We start from the raw sequence: 19817 nt of genomic DNA, 5'->3' as shown, positions 1-19817 counted from the left end.
GCCGCGTTCGCCCACAAATATACAGTCAATTCACTTTACAGTGTGTTCTGTGAAGCGCTTTGGGACGTCTTCCTGACATGAAAAGCGCTATATCAAATGCAAGGATTATTATTATTATTACTATTATTATTATTATTATTATGTCAAGTAGGGCAAGGCAGAGGAATTGAGGGAGAGTGGATTATAATTCGGCTATGGCATCCCATTTAAGCTTGCGTTGCACTATCTGAATCCCTTGTTTTATGTTACCAATCTTTGTCTCTGTTCTGGTATTGGTTATGGAGATCTCATCTCCAAGATCTCTCAAGATTGTTCGCAGAATATTTGTCAGCCATTCCCGGTCGTACTGCCCAAAGTCAGAGATCAGCTGGGTGACTTCGTTTTCAACCCGATCGACAAGTTCTTCATCATCTGCAATCTTCACAACGATCTTCAGATCAGCTCGAAGCTCTTTAACTCGCTGGATATTTCTCTGGCCGCAATCACTGAAAGTGTTCCCACATAAACTGAGAAAGACATTAAGAGACAGGCTTGGGAAATGAAAAGTCAACGGTCACCTTAGCTCCAATATAAGGTGTGGATACTGAAGTGTATTTGCTATCTTTACTGTTTGTGACAGACAAAGTATGAAAATTAGAGGTCTAATTAACATTGCTCGATGATTGCTAATGATAAAATAATAATTCCTAATATTAAAATAATAATTTAGTATAGTGCCTTTCATATCGGGATGACATCCCCAAGTGCTTCAGAGGATATACTGTAAAGTGGAGTGACTGTATTGTAGGCAAATACAGCAGCCCAATTGTGCCTACCAATCTCCCACCCACAGCCAAGGAGTGAGTGATCTATTTTATTTGGGGGATTGTATGCCATGACACCGGGAGAAACTCCTTTTCTCTTTTCGAATAGCCCAACGGGACCTTTAACATCCACCAGAGCAGGTAGACGGACCTCGGTTTAACATCTTACCCAACAATGCGACATTGCATTGGAGTGTCATCTTATAACATGGGGCTTCAACCCAAAAGCTTTGACTCAGGGGTGAAAGTGCTATCAACTGAGTCAGGCTGACTCGCTTGTAATTATAGCTGGGGTTTCACTGACGTTTAGAAAATTGATTGTAGACTTACTGTAGGACTTCAAGGGTCTTGTTGTGTTTCAGACATTCAGGCATTATCTCTGTTCCTTTATCTGTAATCCCGTTATCATACAAATAAAGGCACTTGAGTCTCTGGTTTTTCTCAAGGGCTTTCCATATCATCTGAGCCCCGCTGGAGTGAAGGTGATTTGTTCCAATTCTACAAAGAGCGAATGAACAGACACACAACAGTGATGATACAATACAATTTACACTTATAGTGTCTTTCACGTCAGGAGGACGTCTCAAAGCACTTTACACAGCGAGTTAGGCATCCGAGCAGGGGAGCTGAAAAGGGTGTCGGGGTTGAGGAAAAATAATCATAATCAAAGAGGCAAGTCGTAGCATCCCTTTTTAAAAGATTGGCATCTTTTGGAATTTTCCCTTCGTATTTCATAGACGTATTGCGAAAAGTATTTAGGAACTTACGATAGCCTTTCAAGTGCACAACTTGGTTCTTGAAGAATGTTGCTGATTATCCTGGCTGACTCTTCAGTCAGTTTGTTAGAACTTATTCTGTAAAATGGAGATTAGAAACACTTGAGTGTGGATTAAATTACCATTTTAAATCACAGGATCTCAAGCGATTAGCGAATACTGATCCTCCCATTTACACCATCAAACTGATTCTTAAATGATTCTGTGGCCCAACGATTTTTGGTAACACATTCCAACTGTTGTTTACCCACAGGTTCCTTTTTGCTGTCTGTCCTGAACTTGTCCTCTCGAAGAGCTTATTCACAAATTGGCTGAGCAAACACCACCAACAACAACAGCGCCCCTCACGCAGGTCTCGTCCCAAAGCACGGTCAAGGAGAAAGGTCTTCAGGCAGGACCTGAAGATAGGGAAGGAAGGGGCAAGGCGGAGGGACAGAGGGAGAGTGTTCCAGAGTGTCAGGACGTAGAGGCTGATAGCGCAGCCTGATCTGGGGTGATAAAATCTTTCTAGTATGACAGTGAGCATGTTCTTCATTCTAATCTAATGACTATGCAATATGTCACACTGATGTTGCAATGGAAACACAGAGAGAACTGTCCCATCACCCGTGAAGCATTTAACAGCGTTACTTACGAGACAGATTTGCACTTGGCAATTACTTCCTCAAGTTGCCTTATGCCTTGATCCTTCAAGTCACAAAGTCTTAAGTCCATTTTTTCCACCTGAGAATGACGGAGACTGTAACACAAGGCAGCGATATCCAGGAGGCTCAGAGAAATGTTGTAAAAGTCTATGCGTTTGATGTGAGGAGACACGTCTTCTGTCACTTTGTTATCGTGCAGCTCGAAAAGGCAATGCATTAAATTTAGCAGCTCAGACTGCTTTATATCTGTACATAGCCAGTCCCTAAACCACCTGACCAGGGCTTGGGAAGTAGAATCACTGAGGGGAGCTGCAGACTTCCAGAAGTTTCCACCTCGTCCTGCCGTTAAGAAGCCCATGAACATTTTGGTGAAACTGAAGAGGTTCTTCTTGTGCTCAGGCCACTTGGCTGCTTCAATACACAACGGGTTCTTTGAGTTCTGTGGCACCTTTCCAAGACACCACAGGTCCAGGCATTCGATCAGCTCTTCGGCTTTGTCCCTCACTAAGTCTGCACAATACCAGGCTGCAACCTGCTCCATTATCATAGCATGATAGAACTCAAAGCTGCTCCGATTGTCCCATTTCTTTTCCAAGATGAGATTTGACAAGTGACTGGAAAGAAATGTTGGGTTTATATCGAAGGCAATCAGATCTTTCTCTACCATGTTGTGTTTCCCTGACAAGAGATAGTGATAGGAAAGCTTCCCCACTTTTAGGATGGTTTCAACAATTTTGTCATGGGGTCTATCCTTACATTTCTCCAGATCAGTCGCTGACAATTTGTGTGACTGGTCAGTGCCTGGAGTACCATGACTAAAGAGGCTGTCAAAGAACAGAGAGAAGAGTTTGCTCTGAGTCACTGGCACAGCCGTTACCCCTTCAGAGTAATCTTTACATGTCTTCAGAATATTGCACAGCATATAGCTGTTTAGGGGATTGCAGGCCAGATAGGTGATGGTTTCTTTCTCTGTAAAATGTTGATACATCTTGCTTGCTGTTTCCTTATCTTGATAGAACACATCGCAGTATTGTCGTAGCTGATTAGTGGTAAACCCAGAAATGGCCAGGATGCAATCAAAATATTTCTTGTTAATTTTTATCTGGTCATTATTCCATCGGGAGGTAACCAATATGTGTGCAGCAGGAAGCAGTTGCCCACAAATCAGATCGGACACAAGAACGTTCACGTCAGCTTCAGTGTCTATGTCAATGTCCCTTATTGGAGCATCACAACTTAGCTGATGGTGAAATTCATCCAGCCCATCCAAAGTGATCAACACATCATGGGGATCAAGGAGAAGTGCAGACAGGACTTCTGACAGTGATGAGCACTTGCTCTGAAGCAGTTTCCGTAGCGTTGTCTTTTCTTTAACCTTATTTAAGTCATGGAATCTCAAAATAATGATGCACTTAAAAGGTTGTTCGTTTGACTCAGACGCCCATTCTTGTCTCATGCAGGTAACTGTCCAGCTCTTCCCCACACCTGCATCTCCTACCATTAAGATACGTTTTGAAGAGCACTTTTTTCCCAGTGCCACAGACAGCATTTCAGTTGGTTTGATTTCTTTTGTATTGTCTGACCCACCTCCATTAATTCCCTCAATGAACTTTCCTTCCTTCTTTGGGTATGTGACATCCACTGTCCTCATGAGGCTTGCGTAGCATTTGGACATGTTACTATTGATCATAGTAGAATACTTCTTTGTAAGGTACAGTTTGTAGTCTTCAAGAGCATCTGAAAATAAACAAACTAATGTTTTATTTTGTGGTTCTTTATATTCTGAGCATTTCAGAGTCTGTGCAATTTGCACAATTCTTATGTATTGTCCAAACACGGGAGGCTCTGAATTGCTAAGAAAATAGATTAAATCTAGGAATAAAAACAGAAGTTTCTGGGAACTCAGCAGGTCAGGCAGCATCTATGGAGAAAGGAAAGTGAGTCAACGTTTCAAGTCCACAACCCTTCACCAGAACCGGGGTTCTGACAAAAGGTCGTGGACTCGAAACGTTGACTCACTTTCTTTTCTCCATAGATGCTGTCTGACCTGCTGAGTTCCCAGCGACTTCAGTTTTTATTTCAGACTTCCAGCATCTGCAGTATTTTGTGTTTAGATTAAAATTCAGATGGAATTTCTTCTCTCAGGACTTAATGTGACCAGTATAATTTGTCATTCCTCAAACCAACATCCTAGAGCTTCTCAGAGGGTCTGCCTTTTAATGTTGGGCTATACTATTTGCTCTTATTGAGTTAAGGTGGTTGATCCAGTAGATTATAGTAAAGCTCTCAAGGCTTATAAATCGCTTATAAATTTAAAAATTGCTTATAAATCGTACAATTGCCTAAGTCGTACGTCCATCCGACTACCATTCAGTTTCCTATCAAAACGACTTAACTTCTTTGCACCAGTCAAATTAATCATCTCCTAACTGGTAACACTGCTCTCCTATCCTCCATTACTCCTGCACTTACGGCTGCTTTCAATCGCAGAGAACAGTCGTGAGCACTTCCTGGCTGGGATGACAAACTGCAGCTTGCGGACTTGCTGGCTGCATTGCATTACACATGTGCGGTGTAGATTAATGATTAAATCATACAAGTTTGCAAATGTTGTTCCCAACTGATATGATTATGAGCGTTTTCCTGTATTTCACTGTAAATAAAGCTCCTGGCTTTATGCCCCCGCCCACCTGCACTTGTCTAATTCTATACAGCATTTTGGTGAGCATATGCTGCGTTTAAATGGTATGCATTGAGTTAGAAAACATTAAACATTTTAATGGCATTCAAAGGGAGGAGCAGAAGCCTGGGGTAGTAGTAATTGAGGCAGAAACCAGGGTGAAGGCAGAAAGCAGCAAATGCCATGAATTATACTCATGAAGCTCCACACTAACGCAGTCCCAAATCCAAACTCCAGTTATCTGTTCCTGGGGAAAACAGGCATCTTTTTATTACAATTAGTCGCAGAGATTGGCCTGGAATTAATACAGCATGAACTGAGCACAGCTTATTACCTGCCATGTTTGGGTATCTTATCAAAGCCGCTCCTGGAAAAACAAAATACAATTTCCAAGTCAATTAGTGACAGTTTGTTTATATTATATAGATATTAGATATTACATTTTGTTTGGGCGCAATTGACTGCCGTGTTTCGCCCACAAAATATAGTCAATTCAATTTACACTATATTCTGTGAAGCGCTTTGAGAGTCTCGAAGACGTGATAAGGCGTTACATCAAATGCCAGTATTATTATTAGTTACAAATTCCCCAAATCAAACAATTCAGAGCCCCTGATCTTTCTATTAAATTATAGCTCATCGAAAAAGAATAACTAACTGTAAAGGACAGCACCAGAGGGAGAGTGCGCACAGCACAGACAATGTGTGTGGTGGGGAGAGAGACCAGGGGAATCTAACAGTAGAGGGCTCCAGAGGGGAGCCAGCGGTATGGACACGATGGGCTAATTTCTGTGCTGTAATTTCTATGAGAGCCAAAGAAATTGTAAGATGACACTAGCATCTGAGATCAAAATCGAGAAGAATACGGAGAGCAGTAAGAATTGTGGTTCATTTTCTCCTCTTTTCCCGAATCAGACTAACTGGACCAGAATAGCTAACTCAGCACAGACCAATACTCAATCTGGGGCAATCTCTGTATCTTTTAAAACAGCAGCACAGGTGGTTAAGACCATATAGAATCCAAATACTACAACAGCAACTTGCACCGACATAGCGCCCTCCACCCAGGGCAGCATCTCAGAGCGCTTAACAATGGCGGAGCCTGACTAGAGTGCAGAGGAACTTTTTTATGCCCTGGGAAGAGAACACAAAAGTAAGGAAGTAATGTAAAATTTATATAATCGTTGGTCAGACCAAATTTGGATTACTGTGCGCAGTTTTTGTCACTATATAATGTTATTGTAGTATTATCACAGGCTCACTAGAATGCTCCCAGGGATGAGAGTATCTAAGTATTAGGAAAGACTGAACTGCTTCGGGGTTTCATCCCTAGAGATAAGATGATTGAGAGACTCGATAGAAGTGTTTAAAATTAGAGAGGCATTTGGTAAGGTGAACAGAAAAAGATTGTTTCTGCTCGTTCGCAAGTCCATAACAATGGGGCATAAATCTAAAATAGCCACTAACAGATCTGAAACAGAGTTTAGGAAGAAATTATTTTATAGAGTGGTAAAAATGTGGAAGCACAGCCAGATGCTGTGGTTGAAGCTGGAAGCATCAATGTGTTTAAGAGGAAACCTGGTACATATTTGCGAGAGAAGGTAATAGAGTGTGTGAGGGGAGGCCGGGGAGGGGGATATTCTGTGAAGCGCTTTGAGACGTCTCAAAACGTGATAAGACGCAATGTCAAATGCAAGGATTATTATTGGGATGGGTGGAGTCTCACTTGCACTTGTTCTTAAAACACCAGAAATGATTAATGGGGATAATTTGCTTGGTTCAGGAATGTCGATAGTATGTACAACTGTAGGTAACAACTTGCATGCATATAGCGCCCTTCACGCGCAGCAGCGTTTCAGAGCGCTTAACAGTAGCGGAGCCTGACACCGAGCCGGGGGGAGGAGGTGACTAGAAACAGTCGAAGAGGAAGCTCTTCAGTCGTGATCTAAAAGAGGGGAACGAGGGAGTAAGGCAGAGAGATCGGCGGAGAGATTTCCAAAGCTTCAGGGCTTAGTGACTGAAAGTGCGGCAGCCGATGGAGGAGGCAACAGGTAGGGGAGAGTCTGTGATGGTGCGGTGGTGTGACGGAGTTTAGTGCGGGTGATCAGGTACTTGCTGATCATATTAAAACTTACTCTCAGGATCCATATGACGCTGTTTTTTCATTATCGATTTCCCGATGGCAATCTTGATCCCGATCCCAATCCCAATCCCGACAATGACAAAAAATGCTGCAGCAGTTCCCAATGTTCTGATTTGTTCCTTTGGAATCTGATCTTCAAGGTTGTTGTCTTCAGTGACTTGTGACGTATCTGTATCTGGGAGTTTGCAATAACCATAAAGCAGTGGCAGCAAATTTTCTTCCTGAAAAGCGGTGCTATGGCTTTCACCATGTGGGTTGTGTAAGTCTATAATCACCTGAGGAAAGGTGTGTGTTTTGGCCTGTAATAGTGTAGCATCAAACTTTACTTGTACAAGCCCTTTCAGCACTCTGTGTCAGAGAGGGCTTCAGATGAGGGAAACAGTTGCTTCTAACTGGTTAGTGAGGCTGTCGTCTCCAGTAATGTCAGAAATGGACTATAAAAGCAGCACCTGTCAACACTTAGGCTGAAGTCTCTGCTTCCACTGTATTCTGAAGTAACCTGACATTGTCTGGACTTGTGTGTGTCCAAAGATGCCCTACTCCCAGCCATTAAAATACAAGTCATTGCACAAGATCACAGGAGAGGTTCATGTGAAGAAAGCTCTTCAACTCATTTGATCTCAGCCTTGTGGAATATTAAACTTCCTGACTTGTGATTACACAGATGTGGTGATTGCTTGACATGTGCAGATGTGCACTGTGCTGTTGACATATGCAGATGTGCACTGTGCTGTTGACATGTGCAGATGTGCACTGTGCTGTTGACATGTGCGGATGTGCACTGTGCTGTTGACATGTGCGGATGTGCAGTGCTGCAATGGCTAAAACAGATCTGCAGTTTTGACTTACAAAAATACTTACACTGACTTCCTGTGTTGCAGCCTTTCCTGACTAACAAAGAAAATAAACCACAGAAACAGAAACCGCACACAATCTCTCCAGCACATAAGCTACAGTGCTTGGGTGGTGCTTCATGTGAGTGCAATCTTGGAAACGAGGCCAACAGTCTTAGGCAATGCTAGCCTGTGGTCTACTTTTCTTGAGAGATGTCAACTTAATGTGCCTTAAACCCATGGATGTCCTGGCCAACAGCCCTCCAGCTAATTTGGTCATTCAACTCATGACTGCGTGGGACCATGCTGTGCACAAAATGACTGCCACATTTGCCTACAGAAGTCACTAGACATGACAGTTAATCACTGTGACATTTTAACATTTTAAAGTTCGTCTTCCTTGTTCATGAAGTTATGTATACTCTCTGACTTGGTTGTGTTGTGTATGTATTGTGTAGATGTAGATAATTCTGCCTTGGGTATTTTGCTGTAGACGTACTGGCTCTCTGACTTGGAGCACTGTGCAGTGTGACTCGGATATTTGCATCTACATGTTCACATCCTGCTCACTTATCTTAAATCTCGTATCTCTTAAAACATGCAGAATATGTTTTGATGTAACCCATTAGTCCATTCAAATTTTAGCTGTTTATGGAAAAATACTTCCTCTCCTTCCTCATTTAAAGTTGCTAGTGTTGTTTATCGATGTTTGGGGCAAAATTCTGCCTCGGTCTCGGTTTTCTGTATTGACATTAGCTTCTCAGAGTGTCCAGAATTGATGAATTCAGTTTTAACTTTGAAGCTTTTTTGTAGTTCTTAAAAACCTTTCTATTGGATAACACAACCTTCCTCCCTGTCACCTGCAACAAACATTCATATTCTTGCAAATGACTCACGGAATCATCAAAAGTGAACAATACACCCACTCATCACGTGGGTGCACAACCGCTGTAAATGTCAGATGTCTGCCCACCCCCTCAAGAAACAAACTACTCTTGAGCTGCTCCAGATCCCGTCTTGCCCACCCCAAAATCGGTGGCCGGGCCTTCAGCTTCTCTGCTCCCACCCTTTGGAACTCCATCCCACAGTCCCTTTGCCTCGCTGTCTCCCTTGCCTCCTTCAAGGTATGTCTCAAGACCCTCCTATTCTTGTTGTTGCTGCAAGATTTCTAAATACCTACCAAGCACTCTGAGTTCTACCACAATTTTGACATAGGCATGATCATCATGTTGAATAACGTAGCATGTGTAGTTCCCATTGTCTGATAAAGTCAGCCTTCTCAGTTGAAGTGAAGCATTTCCATTTAGAATGACTTTGGGAAACAGCTGTGTTCTTCCTCTGAATTTCTGATTCTGATACTCTGGATGGTCAACGTTACTGTAGAAACTGTGAACCACTGAGTTGTCGTCTGTCCCTTGCCAGTTGATGATCAGTTTCTCAGGATCAAGATTGGATTCTGGTGTAAAGAGACAGGGCAGCAATACATCTCTGCCGACGACTTCAGATATCATGTACAAAGACACCTCACCTAAAAAGTTACAAGTTGATATAGTTAATTACAGTGCTAGAATCCTAGTTAGTTTACAGCACTGAAAGATGATATCCACCCATCATGTATTTGCTTCCCCATTGAAGCTCTACTGTGATAGAAACATAGAAGCAGGAGAAGGCCATTCAGGACCTCAAGCCTGTTCCATCATTCTATAAGATCATGGCTGATCTGTATCTCAACTCCAATTACATGTCTTTGCTCCATATCCATAGCAATAGCTATTCCCACTACACATCACAGCTTAATTACTTTTACATCCTGTGAAGCATCTCAACAGCGTGGTTACGTAATCTTGTTGTTGTTGTTGTTAAGACACTCTAACAAATGCAAAGATTATTAATATTATTAGTGTTTATTTCTGTATCACGGTGAATTAAACATAAGTTCCTAATCATGGAACCTCGAATTCCCATAATCACTGGAAACTCAGCAGTTAAAGTATTAACTTGCAATTATCAACAAAGAAGGTAATTTTCAGATTTTTAGCCCATCATATTTACATACAACAACAACAGAATTACATTTGTATAGCGCCTTTCATGTCGGGAGGATGACCCAAGGCGCTGGACAGACAGAGTTACGGAGCCGAGCCTGGGGTGGGGGAAGGTGGAGGGCGGGGGGGAAGCGGGAAGATCGAAAGCACAGTCGAAGAAGGACTTGAAGATGGCGAGGGAGGTGGCAAGGCGAAGAGACAGCGGGATGGATTTCTAGAGGGTGGCTGCAGAGTGGGGCTAGCAAGGCGGGCGACGTGAAGTAGGCCGGAGCCTGATGAGCGGAGGAAGCGAACAGGGTGGTAGGCGGTTAGGAGGTCAGAGAAGAAGGGGGGAGTAAGGCCATGGAGGGCTTTGAAAGTGAGGACCAGGATCTTGAACTGTATCCTCTGTGTGATGGGAAGTCAGTGGAGTTGGACAAGGATGAGGGTGATAGGGATATACGCAGTACAGCAGAGAAACAGGCCATTTGGCCCAATGAGTCCATGCCGATGTGTACCCCACATGATTCTCTACCCATCACTTATCGCCTGCCATGCCCTTCTGTTCCCTTCTCCCTTACGTGTAGATCTAGCTTCAACTTAAATCCATTTATACCATCTGGTTCTACCACTGCTTCGGGCAGCTGGTTCTACATCTATGCCACCGTGATTTTTTTTGTATAAAGTTGCTCTTTTTATTAATCTCACTTCCCCCATATTCCTTAACATTTCACTCCACTTACCCAGTTCACTTTTACATGATCCTATTAAGTTGGCCTCAATAGCTTGTAATTAATTCCACACCCCAAAAACTCTCTTGGTGAAGAAATTACTTCAAACTTCTCCCCTGATTTCTCTGTTAACAATCCTTGTCAGTGATTCCTCAACTAAAGGAAACCTTTTCCCTATTTATTTTGTCATGTTTCAGAATCTTAAACAACTCTACAACGTCCCCTTTCAAACTCCTCTGGTCCAGTGAGAAAGCTTCAAGTTAACTCGCCTCACTATAAACGTAGTGTCCCGTACATCATGTGATCCTATAAATCTGCGCTGCACCCTTCCCATCTCCATGATATTCTTCCTGGAGAGCTAAAAACTGAACATGGACCTTCTAAATGTGCTCACCATTATGTGGACAAAACCACATGGATGATATTGATTAATGTGCTGTTTGGATGGATTTTACTGGTGAAGTATTGATAACGATTATTGATGGTGTTTCTAGCTTATCAGGTCATGGCAAGTCAGTTAAATAAATAGAAAAGGGATATCATACAGACAGATACACAGCATAAAGACTACACTCACCAAACAATGAGAATATCAATATTGTGAACGTTTTGTTTAAAGGAAATTCCATCTTTATTGGGAGATCTGCAATAAAGAGAATAAAAAGGGGTTACCGAGTGCCCTTTGATACAGTGGCTAAATCTGATGCGAGAAATAAAGAGATTTTCATCAAAGAGAATTAGGAACATGATGCACAGTGTCAGTGAGTGCGGAACCACACACGAGTTCTGAAACATTCTCGCAGGAGGAGCTGAAGAATCTGAAACAGAAAGTCGTTACCAGAATAGGATGATGGGGATAGAAATCTTGATCTGGTCTTGAACTCTTGATTGGCCTTGGTCATGAAAATGGAAATGTTTTGGACCCACATCAAACAAGCACCTTTGGCCTATTTGGAGGTCATGAAGTGACATCTAGATCATTAGGAGAGAGAATACAGGAATGAAACAAGCCGTTAGTATATTGACATGCAAGCCATGCAAACGTTTCTTTCAGTTTCAATGTGGTGCTTGTGTGAATCTGGTGATAATGAAACACAGAAAACAATCTTGTGGAGTCCTGTAGCTCAGTGGTTAGAGTACTCGCTTTGCAAGTGAGAGACCTGAGTTCAATTCCAGGCAGAGGGCCAAACCTTGGGCAAGTTTCCTTACTCCACACAGAGCCTAATAATAATCCCTCCAAAACCAAAAACAATAATAAATTGGTCATTTTCAATCTACGACTGTTTGTGGGACATTGCTGTGCGCAATTGGCTGCCGCGTTCGCCCACAAATATACAGTCAATTCACTTTACAATGTGTTCTGTGAAGCGCTTTGGGACGTCCTCCCGACGTGAAAAGCGCTATATCAAATGCAAGGATTATTATTATTATTATTATTTATGCAACTAGGATTTGGTCGCCCAATTCACCACCCAAGTGGATGGATTCAAATCCATGGGTCTGTGATTGATGCTGTACTTGGAAAGTCAGAGTATACAAAAATGTTGTTGTTTTGTGAGTATGGAGAGAAGACATGAACAGTGAATTAAAGGAATTGCGGTGAACTAATTTGAATGAAATGTAATGGAAATGGAATGGAATGAAAATCATAAGCAAGTATATCGACATACCAAGCCACGGATGTTTCTTTCAGTGTGTTTGTGACTGAATGTCTGGTGGTACTGAAGCACAGAAAACAATTTTTTTAAAACTTTTATGCAACTAGGGTTCGATCGCTCTCCAATTCAACACCCCAGTGGATGAGTTAAAATCCATGGGTTTTTGATTGATTTTATACTGTAAGAGCTATTGTGAGTATGGAGAGAAGACATGAAAAGTGAATTAAAGGAATTATCGTGAACTAATAGACTGGCGGAACCACCAGAGGAGGCTGTGTCGGCAGATGCAAAATTGTTAAGATACTTTAAGATTCACCTGAACAATTTTGGTGTAACTTCTCACAGAAAGGAAGGCACATCTGACAACATAATATTCCCTGCTCCCCTCAACCCGCTCTGCTTTAGACTGCCAACCACCTTAACTCTAAAAAGTATTCTCAGATTAGATTAAATTCTTGGTTTCATAGTTATTAACACATTAAAATGTCAGCTAAATTAAGATAACGAGGCACTATCAATTTTAGTGACTTTAGTTCCTGTATACATCCAGCTCTTCTGTACAGTGGATGCTCAGCTCGGGTATCGAGCACACTCACATGCAGATATTTATATTATATACTGCAGTATGTGTATTTTTTTTAATAATATTAAGACACACCCTTGAGTTCCTCTTGTTTCACTTTAAAACCAAACAAGGGATCAGTACCTTTATTGACAGTGAAACACACACCCACTGCCCTTCCTCGCCAAAATCTTAGAACGCGTTGTTGCCAATCAACTCCGCGCGCACCTCTCCTCCCGCTCCCTCTTCAAACCCCTCCAGTCAGGTTTCCTACCTTCTCACAGGACAGAGACTGCGCTTGTGAAAGTCTCAAACGACATCCCCTCTATCTGTGACCAGGGCTCCCTCTGCCTCCTCGTCCTGAACCTCCGCCGCATTCGGCACAGTCGATTACTGCAAGCAAGCAATTAGGAAGGCGAACGGTATGTTAGCATTCATTATGAAAGGGTTAGAGTATAAGAGTAGGGAAGTCTTACTGCAACTGTATAGGGCCCTGTGAGACCACACCTGGAATACTGTGTGCAGTTGTGGTCTCCTTATTTAAGGAAGGACGTACTTGCCTTGGAGGGGGTGCAGCGTAGATTTACTCGGTTAGTACCAGGGATGAAGGGGATGAGTTACGAGGATAGGCTGACCAATTTGGGCCGATATTCTCTAGAATATAGAAGAATTAGAGGGGATCTTATAGAAACCTACAAGATCATCAAAGGGCAATGATAGAGTAGACAGTGGGAGATTGTGTCCCCGGTTGGAGAAACTAAAACCAGGGGTTCACAACCTTAAAATCAGAGGCAGCCCTTTCGCACTGAGTTGAGGAAGAACTTCTTCACTCAAAGGGCAGTGAATGTATGGAACTCACTACCCCAAAGGGCTGTTGACGCTCAGTCCTCGAACATATTCAAGACTGAGATAGATTTCTTATTGCAAAAGGGATTAAGGGATATGGGGAGAAGGCAGCGTCAGGTCATTAGCTGGAGTTAGATTAGAAGATCAGCCATGATGAATGGCGGGGCAGACTGAAGGGCCGAATGGCCTACTCCTGCTCCTACATGTTATGTTATGACGCAATCCTCCTCCACCGCCTTTCCTCCGTCATCCACCTCAGTGGGGCCGCACTCGCATGGTTCGAGTCCTATCTCAGAAACCACCAGCAGTACATCTGCACAAACGGCTTCTCCTCCCGCTCTCACCCGGTCACCTGGCGGGTACCCCAAGGATCCATCCTGGGCCCCCGCCCCTTCCTAATCTACATGCTCCCTCTTAGGGATGTCATCCGCAGACATTGGGTACACTTCCACATGTATGTGGACGACACCCAACTCTATTTTTCCACCTCACTTTGCGCCCCCCCCCAGTCCCCTGATGTTCTGCCTGTCAGACCTCAGGGACTGGATGAGCGTAAATTTCCTTCAGCTGAACGTTGACACGACGGAAGCCGTACCCTTTGGCTCTCGTCAACGTCTAAAGCGTCTGTTTGATGATATTCTCACTAAAAGCCGTTTTCACAGCCATAATCTCCCTCGAGGCCTTCGTGCGGTTCTCCCACTGTCTCTACACGTGTGAACACCTACAAATGGTTCAACTGCTCCCCGTTCAGCAGCACACGTGTCCGTGGCCCGAGCAGACCCTCCGGGTCAGGCTCTGCTTTGGGGGTGTTGTTCTCCAACTCCCATTAGTGTTTATTTTCCCTGAAAGGACTTTCCAGTTTCGCTTTACTTTAAATTGGCCGTTGGGCCACATCCACAAAGCGAAAACACAGTCACTTTACACTTCTGACTCCCACCACCATCTGTGGATGAGAACTCAGCCTTGAGACCCCCCCCACCCGCACCCACACACCCCCCCACCCCACCCGTACCCCCACACACCCCCACCCCCACGCGTACCCCCACACACCCTACCGCACCCCCACACACACTCCCACCCGACCCGACACACACACCCCACCACGCGCCCCCCCACACCCCCCACCACCCGCATCACCCCACAAACACCCCCACCCCCACCGCACCCCCACACACTCCCCCACCGCCAACCCACACACCCCCCACCCCACCCCCACACACCCCCCACCCCCACCCCACACCCCCACCACCCGCACCCCCACACACCCCCCACCCCCATCCGCACCCTTAATACCCCCCCCCCGCACCCCACACCCCCCCCCCCCCACCCACCCCTCCCCGCACACCCCACCACCCGCACCCCCACACCCCCCCCACCCGCCCCCGTACCCCCCACCGCACCCCCACACCCGCACCCCCGCACCCCACACACCCCACCCCCGTACCCCCCCCGTACCCCCACACCCCCCACCCGCACCCACACCCACACACACAGCGCATTATTGCCGATTCCCAGCGACTACAATAAGGTACTCACCAGAAGCTCAGAGAGAGGGAGAGAGGGGGTCCCGGGGCTCAGGCACAGGGGGGTGGGGGGGGACACAGGGGGGGGGGTCCTGGGGCTCAGGCACAGGGGGGTGGGGGGACACAGGGGGGGGGGGTCCCGGGGCTCAGGCACAGGGGGTGGGTGGGGACACAGGGGGGGGGGTCCCGGGGCTCGGCACAGGGGGGTGGGGGGGACACAGGGGGGGGTCCCGGGGCTCAGGCACAGGGGGGGGGGGGGGGACACAGGGGTCCCGGGGCTCAGGCACAGGGGGTGGGGGCCGGGGCTCAGGCACAGGGGGGGGGGGGGGACACAGGGAGGGGGGGGTCCGGGACTCAGGCCCAGGGGGTAGGGGGTCCCGGGGCTCAGGCACAGGGGGGGGGGGTGGGGGGGGACACAGGGAGGGGGGGGTCCCGGGACTCAGGCCAGGGGGGTAGGGGTCCCGGGGCTCAGGCACAGGGGGGGTGGGGGGGACACAGGGGGGGGTCCCGGGGCTCAGGCACAGGGGGGGTGGGGGGGGACACAGGGAGGGGGGGGTCCCGGGGCTCAGGCACAGGGGGGGTGGGGGGGGGACACAGGGAGGACAGTCGCTGAGGGTTTGGGGTCCGCGAACCTCTGATCAGTTCCCCAATGTTCGCAGTCGGGAAACAAGGCTGTGGTGGGGGCGGAGCGGAGCGGTGATTGACGGGTTGGCGTCCAATAGGAAGCCGCGGCAGCTCCCGTTGGCCAATGGCAGGGACACGGGGGCGGGGCCGCTGGTGATTGACAGCTCCGACACTTTTGTTTTAGTTTTGTTTTTCCCCGAAAAAGCTCAATTGGAGTCAGAGGGACACCTCGGGCAGTGCCCCCACCCACACAGAGCCTAATAATAACCCTCAAACACCACAAACAATAAGAAATTGGTCACTCAATCCACGACTGTTTGTGGGACATTGCTGTGCGCATTGGCTGCCGCGTTCGCCACAAATATACAGTCAATTCACTTTACAGTGTGTCCTGTGAAGCGCTTTGGGACGTCCTCCCGACGTGAAAAGCGCTATATCAAATGCAAGGATTATTATTATTATTATTATTATTATATGGGGATAAGGCAGCGTCAGGTCATTAGCTGGAGTTAGATTAGAAGATCACCATGATTGAATGGCGGGGCAGACTCGAAGGGCCGAATGGCCTCCTCCTGCTCCTACATGTTATGTTATGTTATGACGCAATCCTCCTCCACCGCCTTTCCTCCGTCATCCACCTCAGTGGGGCCGCACTCGCTGGTTCGAGTCCTATCTCGATGCTGTGCGCAATTGGCTGCCGCGTTCACCCACAAATATACAGTCAATTCACTTTACAGTGTGTCCTGTGAAGCGCTTTGGGACGACCTCCCGACGTGAACAGCGCTTATCAAATGCGAGGATTATTATTATTATTATTATCTCATACTTGTGTTTCTCTGTGAAGTCTCGGTCACAAATAGGAACCACCTATTTGAAGCTGTGACACCGTGTTGTATTGGTGTCACTTGTGGCACTGCAATCAGTGCTGTCGCTCGGGGGGAGTCCTGTGGCTCAGGGGTTAGAGCACTCGCTTTGCGAGTGAGAGACCCGGGTTCGATCCCCGGGGGGTCAGTCAGGGCCAAACCTCGGGCGAGTTTCCTTACCCCACACACAGAGCCCTAATAATAATAATAATAATAATAATAATAAGAATTCCTCCAAAAAAACAATACAATAATAAATTGGTCATTTTCAATCCGCGACTGTTTGTGGGACATTGCTGTGCGCAATTGGCTGCCGCGTTCGCCCACAAATATACAGTCACTTCACTTTACAGTGTGTTCTGTGAAGCGCTTTGGGACGTCCTCCTGACGTGAAAAGCGCTATATCAAATGCAAGGATTACTATTACTATTACTATCTCAGAAACCACCAGCAGTACATCTGCACAAACGGCTTCTCCTCCCGCTCTCACCCGGTCACCTGCGGGTACCCCAAGGATCCATCCTGGGCCCCCGCCCCTTCCTAATCTACATGCTCCCTCTTAGGGATGTCATCCGCAGACATTGGGTACACTTCCACATGTATGTGGACGACACCCAACTCTATTTTTCCACCTCACTTTGCGCCCCCCCAGTCCCCTGATGTTCCGCCTGTCAGACCTCAGGGACTGGATGAGCGTAAATTTCCTTCAGCTGAACGTTGACACGACGGAAGCCGTACCCTTTGGCTCTCGTCAACGTCTAAAGCGTCTGTTTGATGATATTCTCACTAAAAGCCGTTTTCACAGCCATATCTCCCTCGAGGCCTCTCGTGCGGTTCTCCACTGTCTCTACACGTGTGACACCTACAAATGGTTCAACTGCTCCCGTTCAGCAGCACACGTGTCCGTGGCCGGAGCAGACCCTCCGGGTCAGGCTCTGCTTTGGGTGTTGTTCTCCAACTCCCATTAGTGTTTATTTTCCCTGAAAGGACTTTCAGTTTCGCTTTAGTTTAAATTGGCCGTTGGGCCACATCCACAAAGCGAAAACACAGTCACTTTACACTTCTGACTCCCACCACCATCTGTGGATGAGAACGCAGCCTTGAGACCCCCCCCACCCGCACCCCCACACACACCCCCACCACCACCCGCCACACCACCCCCACCCGTACCCCCACATACACCCCCACCACCCGCACCCCCACACACACCCCCACCCCCACCCGTACCCCACACCCCCACCACCCGCACCCCCACACACCCCCCACCCCCACCCGTACCCCACACACCCCCCACCACCCGCACCCCCCACACACACCCCACCCCCACAGACCCCCCACCCCTACCCCCACACACCCCCCACCCCCACCCGCACCCCCACACACCCCCCCACCCCCACCCGCACCCCCACCACACACCACCCCCACACCACACCCCCCACCCCCACACACCCCCCACCCCCATCCGCACCCTCACATACCCCCCCACCCGCCCCCCACACCCCACCCGCACCCCCCACCACCCGCACCCCCCCACCCCCCCCGTACCCCCCACCCCCACCGCACCCCCACACCCGCACCCCACACACCCCACCCCCCCGTACCCGCCCCCGTACCCCCACACCCCCCACCCGCACCCGCACCCACACACACAGCGCATTATTGCCGATTCCCAGCGACTACAATAAGGTACTCACCAGAAGCTCAGAGAGAGGGAGAGAGGGGTCCCGGGGCTCAGGCACAGGGGGACACAGGGGGTGGTGGGGGGGACACAGGGGGGGGGTCCCGGGGCTCAGGCACAGGGGGGACACAGGGGGGTGGTGGGGGGGACACAGGGGGGGGGTCCCGGGGCTCAGGCACAGGGGGGGTGGGGGGGGGGACACAGGGGGGGTCCCGGGGCTCAGGCACAGGGGGGTGGGGGGGGGACACAGGGGTCCCGGGGCTCAGGCACAGGGGGTGGGGGGGGACACAGGGGTTACCGGGGCTCAGGCACGGGGGGGTGGGGGGGGACACAGGGTCCCGGGGCTCAGGCACAGGGGGTGGAGGGGGGACACAGGGTGGGGGGTCCCGGGGCTCAGGCACAGGGGGGCTGGGGGGGGACACAGGGAGGGGGGGGTCCAGGGGCTCAGGCACAGGGGGGGTGGGGGGTGGACACGGGGGGGGTGCCGGGGCTCAGGCACAGGGGGGGGTGGGGGGGGGACACAGGGAGGGGGGGTCCAGGGGCTCAGGCACAGGGGGGTGGTGGGGGACACAGGGGGGAGGTCCCGGGGCTCAGGCACAGGGGGGGTGGGGGTGGACACAGGGGGGGGTGCCGGGGCTCAGGCACAGGGGGGGGTGGGGGGGGGGACACAGGGAGGGGGGGTCCCGGGGCTCAGGCACAGGGGGTGGGGGGGGACACAGGGGGTGGGGGGTCCCGGGGCTCAGGCACAGGGGGTGGGGGGGGTGGGGGGGACACAGGGAGGGGGGGGGTCCCGGGGCTCAGGCACAGGGGTGGGGGGTGGGGGGGGACACAGGGAGGGGGGGGTCCCGGGGCTCAGGCACAGGGGGGGGGGGGGACACAGGGGGGGGTCCCGGGGCTCAGGCACAGGGGGGTGTGGGGGGGTGGGGGGGGGGACACAGGGAGGACAGTCGCTGAGGGTTTGGGGTCCGCGAACCTCTGATCAGTTCCCCAATGTTCGCAGTCGGGAAACAAGGCTGTGGTGGGGGGCGGAGGGAGCGTTGATTGACGGGTTGGCGGCCAATAGGAAGCCGCGGCAGCTCCCGTTGGCCAATGGCAGGGACACGGGGGCGGGGCCGCTGGTGATTGACAGCTCCGACACTTGTTTTGTTTTAGTTTTGTTTTCCCCGAAAAAGCTCAATTGGAGTCAGAGGGACACCTCGGGCAGTGCCCCCACCCACACAGAGCCTAATAATAACCCTCAAACACCACAAACAATAAGAAATTGGTCACTCAATCCACGACTGTTTGTGGGACATTGCTGTGCGCAATTGGCTGCCGCGTTCGCCCACAATATACAGTCAATTCACTTTACAGTGTGTTCTGTGAAGCGCTTTGGACGTCCTCCCGACGTGAAAAGCGCTATATCAAATGCGAGGATTATTATTATTAT

At 48.6% G+C, this 19817-nt stretch overlaps 1 protein-coding gene across 3 annotated transcripts; it reads right to left on the bottom strand.

Moving 5' to 3' along the window:
- On the bottom strand, nucleotides 1-13158 carry LOC103188940 (protein NLRC3). 3 transcript variants are annotated; one of them, XM_007909134.2, is made up of 10 exons: nucleotides 12609-12823; nucleotides 11473-11606; nucleotides 11212-11277; nucleotides 9060-9407; nucleotides 7039-7221; nucleotides 5238-5270; nucleotides 2214-3960; nucleotides 1571-1657; nucleotides 1134-1301; nucleotides 1-506 (listed from the first exon to the last, which is right to left on the bottom strand). In XM_007909134.2, exons 2-10 carry the CDS (start codon nucleotides 11561-11563, stop codon nucleotides 182-184), a joined length of 3048 nt encoding a protein of 1015 aa, XP_007907325.2. In that variant the 5' UTR covers nucleotides 11564-11606; nucleotides 12609-12823; the 3' UTR covers nucleotides 1-181. The 3 variants fall into 3 exon arrangements, with proteins under 3 accessions (XP_007907325.2, XP_007907326.2, XP_007907327.2); XM_007909135.2 differs by lacking the exon at nucleotides 12609-12823 and adding an exon at nucleotides 13129-13153 and having other exon boundaries at nucleotides 131-506; XM_007909136.2 differs by lacking the exons at nucleotides 11473-11606; nucleotides 12609-12823 and adding an exon at nucleotides 13129-13158 and having other exon boundaries at nucleotides 131-506.
- Between the last annotated feature and the right edge of the window lie 6659 nt (nucleotides 13159-19817).

This window comes from Callorhinchus milii, unplaced genomic scaffold, assembly GCF_018977255.1.
Source record: "Callorhinchus milii isolate IMCB2004 unplaced genomic scaffold, IMCB_Cmil_1.0 Scaffold5, whole genome shotgun sequence".
In the NCBI taxonomy this organism is placed as follows: domain Eukaryota; kingdom Metazoa; phylum Chordata; class Chondrichthyes; order Chimaeriformes; family Callorhinchidae; genus Callorhinchus; species Callorhinchus milii.
The sequence above is the reverse complement of the archived record's forward strand: the minus strand, read 5'-3'. Positions and strand labels throughout refer to the sequence as shown.